This window comes from Zingiber officinale, chromosome 5A (genome assembly GCF_018446385.1).
Source record: "Zingiber officinale cultivar Zhangliang chromosome 5A, Zo_v1.1, whole genome shotgun sequence".
In the NCBI taxonomy this organism is placed as follows: Eukaryota; Viridiplantae; Streptophyta; class Magnoliopsida; order Zingiberales; family Zingiberaceae; genus Zingiber; species Zingiber officinale.
This window is the reverse complement of record NC_055994.1, coordinates 55,174,828-55,183,413: the sequence shown is the minus strand read 5'-3', so window position 1 is coordinate 55,183,413 and position 8,586 is coordinate 55,174,828. Positions and strand designations below refer to the sequence as shown.

The window sequence follows — 8,586 nt, the reverse complement described above, 5'->3', positions numbered from 1 at the left end:
TCTCAGTGTGATCAAGTGTTCACGCCTCTATGATATCCACATGAACATGCTCCGTCCGTCTCACGAACTTATGATTTGGAAAAGAACCACCACTATGGTGCTAGCCACACATGGAGATTCGTCCAAGCATGAAGAAGGAGAAAGAGGAAGGAGAAGCTCAAAAGACACCCTTTTTATTTGTTATGAAAAATCTAATAAAAATCTATTTATATTCATCCAATGAATAGCAAGGATTTTTATCTCTTTATGTTCTTCTTAATAGATTAGATTATTATGTTGGATTATTCATAATCAAATAACCCAATGAGTCTAATCCATTAATTCAATAATTCAATGAGTCTATCATATTAATCCAATGTATCTAATTTGGATTGAGCATGAACTCAATCCAATAAATGCTCAATCTAATGAGTGAATTCATTTGAATCTAACTCAATGAATAACTTAAAAAATCAAATTATCTCATAATTAATTTTTAGGACTAATACTAATATTATCCTTAACCGAAGCACCGGAATTCCCAGACCTTGAGCACAAAATTTATCTACTCGAGTTCCTACTCGAGTTCCTACTTTGAGTTCTAATGTCCAAACGCAATCCTGTTTCTGGCGTCCATTCATTTTCATTCCCTGTCCTTGGCCATCATCATTATCATTTTCACACCTACCAAAGTATATACAGACAGTTAACTCCAACAGGATTTGATTCAGATTGTGATACTCTTCATATTGCTCGGCAAAAAACTCTGGTTAAGTTATATTGTTCATCAGAAAGTTTCGATAGGAAGGAACTGGACATGGAGAATGAATCGAAGGTTACAGGAAATGGCATATTGTTACATTTATGGTCACATATTTTCTTGCCTCTTCAGGTCAAAACATAAAAAAGGCATTTTTATTTATTCTTTGGCTACATGTTAACAAGTCATGCAGGTTTTATGGGTCTGAACATCTTGTACACTACAGAAGGAGCATGTTACTGATAATTGAGAGAAAGCACGTGTATGGAGAAGGAAATAACGCGACCTGAGAAAGTGAAGTTTAAAATTCTTAAAAAAAAAAATGAGCTGCTTCATTTGGACGAGACGTGGAAATAATAATTAATGGGGTCTCACTTCCTCCAATAAGTTCTGCTAGTGCTGTGTGTCAGGAAATGCATGTGGTCAGTTGTGTACCAGGGGAGGATCTGCACAAAATCCAGCCAGAGGTGCACTGTATCTTTGTTGACAACGTTTAATTGCTGTGTTTGATTCGCCACAAAATCTACCCACTTTTCCCTGCTGCATGTTGTCGTGGCAATGAGACTTTATAGGTGATCCGAGTTGATATATGATAAATATATAAGATTATGGGATCGAAATTTAGAATAGTCGGGGTATAAATCTTCGGTCTTTGTACAACTTATCCCATCTACCACATGTTAGCTCAGGATATTATGATTTATCTCTTTCATGATGACCTTAGGTCGGGTGCAACAGAAACATTGGGGGCGAATGATTTCGTCTTTTTGCCCTATGTTATCGTGGCAGTGAGGCAGGTGAGAGAGTAAAAGGAAAAATGAGAAATCTGAAGCCAGGCTCGTTTGGTGATTACTGTGGCACAATGCCATTGGCCAGGGACACGAACTGCAGCAGGGTCGTTTAAAAGATAGCAATGGCTCATTTGCCACAGCAACAATCGATTCGGTGTTGTCGAGAGATGGGCGAGTGAGGACACTGAGGTGGTGGTGGTGGTGGAGGGGGTGGATATTCATATTCTTGACCCTGCTCACTCTCTGCCTGTTACTGTCTTTGGTGCCATAGGCATACACTCATCTCATCCATGATTGAAGTCTCCCCAAGTTGTGTTCTTGGAATCTTGTAGGTGTTGCGAGCCCCAGCGACGTCGACCAAGGTATGATTCCTGCTTGAGCCTACAGGGTGGCATTCCTCTCTTGCATTCTCTTCCTCTTCGTTAGACAGATGTTGGTCTTGCTTCTAGGGCATAGAGTGGGCACGGATAGTGTACGAAATCTTGAATCTTAATTCGGTTTTTGGGCTTTGCTGCTTGTAATTTGATTGCTGCTTTTATTTTATTTTATTGATTACCTATTTGTGCCATAGGGCAGTCGATTTGATGATGGATTGGAATGCCAACTCTTCCTTGCTTTGGGATTGGGATAACCACGAGCACGTGGGCGGGGTTTACAAGCTGTCATCCTCTGCCGCCGTCGCCGCTGGCGGTGGCGATGGCGGCTCTTACGGCTCAGATTTGGGGAACGGTTCTTCATCCAAGAGCACCATCTCTGCTTCTACTGCTTCCTCTAAGACCGCAAAGAGTTCCGATTGGGAAGCGAACCCTAAGAACTATGACAATAACATACTTTCGCTGGAGAATGGTTCTTCACCAGCTGCGGCGCAGGCCGCTGGGTTGGAAGAATCACAGATAGGGCTGAAACTTGGTAAAAGAACCTACTTTGAGAATGTTTCAGCAGAGAGCAGCGGAAAGAACCCATTGTCTGCATTGGATTCTGTTGCTGCATCAGGTTCCCTCGCCAAGAAATCAAAGGCGTGTCATCAGAGCGCACAGAGCACCTATTGCCAGGTTCAAGGTTGCAGTGTTGATCTTAATGGAGCCAAAGATTACCACCGGAAGCACAGGGTCTGTGAAACCCATTCTAAATGCCCCAAGGTCGTTGTCGGCGGTCAGGAGCGTCGGTTCTGTCAGCAATGCAGCAGGTTAGTTGATACTAAACAATTTGCCTTCTCTTCTTACAAGTGAAATCAATTTTGATTATACAACGAGTTCTGAGATTAGTTATGTCTAAGTTACTGGATCAATTCCCATTTTTTTTTATGTTTTTGTCCTTTTTGATTTGTAAAAGGTTCCATGATTTGTCCGAGTTTGATCAGAAAAAAAGAAGCTGTCGTAGGCGTTTGTCTGATCACAATGCACGACGCCGCAAGCCACGCCCAAACATAATTTCTTTCAGTTCAACTCACACTCCATTTTATGGTATAAAGGCTTTTTTATTCCTTTTCTTCTTTCAGTTTTGAATTGCGGTTACTTTGTTCGTTCAGTTTTGAATCGTTGACAGTAAAAGTACGATAATCATTCCTTTTTTTTTTACATAAAGATTTGCACAAGGTGTAAGTGGTCTAGTGCCGTGTTATCTATGTTCTGTTCATAACAGTGTTCTATTGTCTTGTTTATGATCAAAATATCTTACCATTTAAAACGACAGATTATCTGCCTGGACTTAATTATTTTTTGTTTTAATTTATCATCATTAGTTCTTTTTGGCCTACCAACACAATTGCTTCTGTACCCTGACTAGATCAAAACATAATCTCTAACAGTTTCCCTCTTTATGGTTTATACGATCCTCTTAATACTAATAAGCTTATGATTCCTTGTATCTAAAGACCAAAACTACTCAATATTACTTTGGCGATGAGTTTTTTTTTTGTACATCCACATGGGCATCACGTAGATGGTAACTGGTAGAGCAATTAAGTTTGTCTGTTTGAAAGGCTACAAACTCACAAGTTGCATGTTAAATGAACTTTTTTACACATAACCTTATCCAAGATAATAGTTGAATTTTAAATTAAGTTAAAAATTAGTAGATTCACTTAGAAAGTAAGATTAAATCTATCTGACTTGATAATCAGATATACGAGACATGACATTAACACCGGCTCATCTCAAGTCCTTGTATATAAGTTCATGTATTCTGATACTGACATACGAGATCCAGATATCCTATTTGGAGAAGACATAGGAAGATACAACATGTTTAATCGATTTGTGGTGAAGAAACTTTACTTTTTCTGCTGTAGTGTTTGATAACTGTTGACAAAATTTATTTGTTTCTTTCCAGAATAGTTCTATAAGATTAAGTCAATCTTGTGTTAATTTTTGAAGGGTGTCATATTGAAGTTGTAAACAAATTAGCTATGACTAAGCAGCAGAGTAATGCGTATTACCTGGTCTGTGCTTTTTGTTGTGTTGTGTACTTTTGGGAAAATGTACTGTTATTTTCTGGTTAAATTTAGCATTATTTTACCCAATTAACTGGCGAACTATTGATAATTACTTTGACTAGTGGTGCTGTTTCTTGTTGCTAAAGGATACATTGTTTTCATAAATGGCAAACATCATTTGAACTTTCTATGGAATCTAGCTGCTTTTGATCATGGGAGAACAATGGTAAGTACTGCCATTCAGGATTCTCAAAACTTCAAGTTCACACAAATGAAGGGACCATGGATAAAACCGACTAAAGAATGCAACATAGATGGGCATCTGAATTTGCCAAGCTCTCATATCTTAAATGGCTTTTCTTCCCTGTACCATGATGGTGACAAACTCTTGCCATGTCGTGGCACTGCCGCTGAAGTTCTCAATCAAGGTGTGTATCGTATAAGTAAATAATTTTGAAGCTCTCATTTGTATTATGTATTTGCGCTGTGGTTTATGAGGTATTTTTGTTCTAGTTTGCTTTACTATAATTAAAGTCTTATATCCTAGATATATTTCTCAGTTTAAACTAAATTTATTTTAAGGAAAACCAGCTGCCTACTTGATGCAAGCGTATATAAATGTTCATGTTTAAGTGGAATCTGGAGTGATATCCTACTTCCCCTGTTTGATTGATCTTGCTAATTAGATTCTTGGATGATTTATTCATCCATGAGGTTGGCTACTTTCCATATTGCTGACCACGTTGTTCAGAGTCCACAATCTCTATCATAAACCAAAGTTTGACGCGGTGGTATCTGTAACTCCACTTGTTTACACTTGTAAATTTTCTTTCTTAAATAATTTAATGAATGAACTTGTTTAACAAGGAAATGTCCACAGCGAGATACATAGCTTACTGAGATACATAACTGGAATAACAATAAATAATGGCAAAGATGTTAGTTTTTGAGGTGTACAAAAGGAAATTTGCATTTAATTTACATCTCTAAACAGCTGATTTTTGGTGTAGAGGTGTGTCGCACAGCATTTATACAACTAAGGTTGCTATTTATTCTGCCCAAGTTGTGGATATGGTCACATTATAGCTGCTGAATTGTTAAGCAGGTTCAGAGGCATCTGCAGGAGCTTCGAACTTGGATGGAGCACCGGGCGTTGGACGTGCTCTCTCTCTTCTGTCAGCCACTTCTTGGGTTTCTCCCGACCCTAGACACACTTCTTCCATCGTTAACTTTGTTGATGCTGGCCATGTCAGTACCGAGCATCACTTAATGCCTATGGCAAACACTTCGAGCAATTGGATGCATGGGCAAGCTCTATGTCAACCACCCCAAATGCCGCCTTTTACCATCCACAGAAACAGTATCCAGCCTCAGCTGCAAAAGGGCCTTTGTAAGCATGCTGTTTGTGATCCAGATCACCTTTATTCATGTCATGAAGTCTAATGTCTCAAATCAGGTCGGTTAGGTTTCCTATCTTAATCCTTGGTTGCGCTACCATTATTTTTCCCAACTGATAATTTACTTCTGCTCCCTAGAACTTGGACCAAGCTGCTGTTACTCCTGCATTGTCGAAAAGTTAGTTGGGTTCTCAGTTGATGTTCACACAACTGAAAAGTTGGTTGGACTGAAAGAAATGCTGTGTTTTGTATTTAGACCGAAACTTTTATGCCTCAGGCAATTTTCTGTGGTTAAACTCTGCGAGGGTGCAGAGTTAGAAGCCTGCCATTCCATTTCTCTCACTGTTATGAAAGAACCATTAAGTATCATAGTCATCAAAATGTAATGCTCGCTTTAATTCAGTGTCGGTGATTCTGCTCTTTTTTTTTTTCACTAATTCAATGAAATGGCCAATTGATTTCTCAAACTTGCAAGTTCAGAAAGCTCTTTTTTTAAAGAAGAAACGGAATGCAATATCTAATTGATCCTGTTTGGAATCTAAGTTAGATGAAAGTTAGGTGAGTTGTTGTTGGCGTTGATGGAGGGGCGATTGAGATATTTTTCTCGTATGCGTTTTCAAAAATGGTCTTCCATGTGATGTTGATGGGCGACGATGATTGAATTGACGGTACCTGAGCTCTGCACACATTCAATTAAGCATACGAGCGTTAGAGGTTAGAAATCAGGGAAAAAGTCCTCAGAGCAGATTTTTCGACGTTCAAGTAAAGTACTTTTTCCCCAGAAGAACAGTATACGAAGGAGAATGAAAGTAGAAGACAAGTGCGAATGTGCGAGAGAGCGTACCTATATGAGGGAGAGGACCTCTCTTTTATGACAGTGCATACCTTCTAGAGCCTGACTGATGTCAGAGAATGTCGGAGTGTCAGGACTTATCGAGTGATGGAGGACATGTGACATCCTTCTATAAACTGAAGGAAAGCTCCATTTGCAGGTGACTGTAGACCATTGGAATATTTCCTGACACTTAGTAGTGATTCTCTAACAGGCGGTTGTGATTCTCTAACCTTGTTGTCATGTAGCGCCTTTTGTCCTAACCGGGCCTGAATAGGGCAGTTCGTGATGATCAGTCGGGTATAACACCTGACCCAAACCTTGGGGGGCCAAGAGCCGTGGAGAGATCGTCTAAGAGCTCACCGGGAGTTAGCTGACCGGACGTTTAGCTTACTGAGAGCACTAGGCCTAAGTACAACCAGGCAATGAGAGCCCAGCCCATCAAATCCAGGTCAGGCATCACCCCGACTGTCTACCCAGGTGTCTCAGATATGGAGTTCCGGTCTGTGAGAACCTGATCGAGAATCAGGTTGTCGACGTCATCACCCGGTCTTACTTCCTCTTTTCATACTGTTGACTGCCCCGTCCATTTGGCTTCTGACTGTCACGACCCCTTGACTTCTGATTGCCACCCTCCCTTGACTTCTGACTGCCACGCCCCCTTGACTTATGACTGCCCAACTTTATCGGACCCCACCATCATGTACCGTAACACAAGCCTCCCCCAAGTCTAGTCGAAGGAGGCTCACGTTCGACTAATTAGACTCAGGCTTTAATTTACTTGTTCCACCATAACGTCCTTAATGTTGCTCCTTTCCCAGATCCTTGGATATGTAACCTGTTTAATCACCCAATCCACCTCGGGAGAAGGACCTCACCAACCCTTCAAAGCTGACTCTTCACATCTCCCTCTTTAAAAAGGGCTGAGTCCCCCTACACTATTGTACTTTTACTGTTGACTTCCTCTGACCATGAAATCTACCTCTAAGTCTGACGAGGTGTCACCCCTGCACCAACAGCTAGCCCATCTGACTCAGCTACTTGCTCCAAAGGATACTGCTTTAGCCGAGATGACACATGACAGAGATCTTTATGTTGGGACCGAAAAGTAGCTAGAGGGGGGGGGGTGAATAGCTCGTCACGTGCTTCGTGGTTGGCGTTGTTTGTTTCTTCAAAGATGTGCAGCGGAAATGTACAAGAAACAAAATACAACGCTAACAAATAGATTTTACTTGGTATCCACCTCACAAGAGGTGACTAATCCAAGGATCCACACACTCACACACCCTCCACTATGAAACACACTCCTCTACGGTAACTACCGAAGACGGAGAAACCTTTACAAACTCTCAATACAAGAAGAAAGGAAAGGATATGAAATACAAGCAAAAGCTTACAATAAACCCTAACCCTAACTTCTCTTCTTGCTTTTGATTCGCCTCTTGACTTGGAAGAACCTCCAAGAATCTTCAAGAACTGGCGATCTGAACTTGAGAGAGAGCTGTGGAGTCGCTGGTGAAGATCGGAGATGAATCGTGTAAGCACTGCTGAAGGAAACGCTCGCCTGTAGCTAAATACGACGCCAATGGTCGGATCCCGATCGATTGGATTGCTCCCAATCGATCGGGGAGGCTTTGGATCGATCAACCGATCGATCTAGAGTGCCTCTGTGCTCTCTGGAATAGCCTGGATCGATCGGATGATCAATCCAGGTCTTATCGCGCACAAACAGCAACTCCCAATCGATCCACTAATCGATTGGGACCTCTGGATCGATCCACGGATCGATCCAAAGGGGTTATGTTAGTGGGGACTCACTCGATCGATCAGCTGATCGATTGGGCATGATCCAATCGATCGACTGATCAATCCAGATCTTGGTTTTTGCCCAAAAGCAAGTCCAAAGTCCCCTAAACCAACATCCAGTCAACCATGACTTGTTGGTACATAAAACATAGCATCCGGTCACCCTTGACCAGCTATGACTCTCTCACCAAGTGTCTGGTCAATCCCTTTGACCCACTTGGACTTTTCTCCTCTTGCCAAGTATCCGGTCAATCCCTTTGACCTACTTGGACTTTCACCAGATGTCTGGTCAACCTTGACCCATCTGGATTTCCTTGTGCCTGGCTTCACTCACCAGGACTTCCCTTCTGCCTAGCTTCACTCACTAGGACTTTCACCTGGCTTCACTGACCAGGATTTCCCTTCTGCCTAGCTTTACTCACCAAGACTTTCACCTAGCTTCACTCACTAGGTCTTCTCATCTGCCTGACTTCACTCACCAGGACTTTCACCTAGCTTCACTCACTAGGGTTTCCTTCTTCCTGGCTTTACTCACCAGGACTTTCGCCTAGCTTCACTCACTAGGACTTTCACCTGGCTTCACTTAC

The 8,586-nt window shown here is 41.5% G+C and overlaps 1 protein-coding gene across 4 annotated transcripts; it reads left to right on the top strand.

Moving 5' to 3' along the window:
* Positions 1–1,666: 1,666 nt before the first annotated feature.
* LOC121980488 (squamosa promoter-binding-like protein 12) lies at positions 1,667–5,763 on the top strand. 4 transcript variants are annotated; one of them, XM_042532553.1, is made up of 6 exons: positions 1,667–1,892; positions 2,107–2,716; positions 2,863–2,993; positions 4,111–4,392; positions 5,070–5,420; positions 5,500–5,763. In XM_042532553.1, the coding sequence occupies exons 2-5, from the start codon at positions 2,115–2,117 to the stop codon at positions 5,405–5,407; spliced, it is 1,353 nt and encodes a 450-aa protein (XP_042388487.1). In that variant the 5' UTR covers positions 1,667–1,892; positions 2,107–2,114; the 3' UTR covers positions 5,408–5,420; positions 5,500–5,763. The 4 variants fall into 4 exon arrangements, with proteins under 4 accessions (XP_042388487.1, XP_042388486.1, XP_042388489.1 ...); XM_042532552.1 differs by having other exon boundaries at positions 2,102–2,716; XM_042532555.1 differs by having other exon boundaries at positions 1,668–1,892; positions 2,102–2,716; positions 4,165–4,392.
* Positions 5,764–8,586: the final 2,823 nt, after the last annotated feature.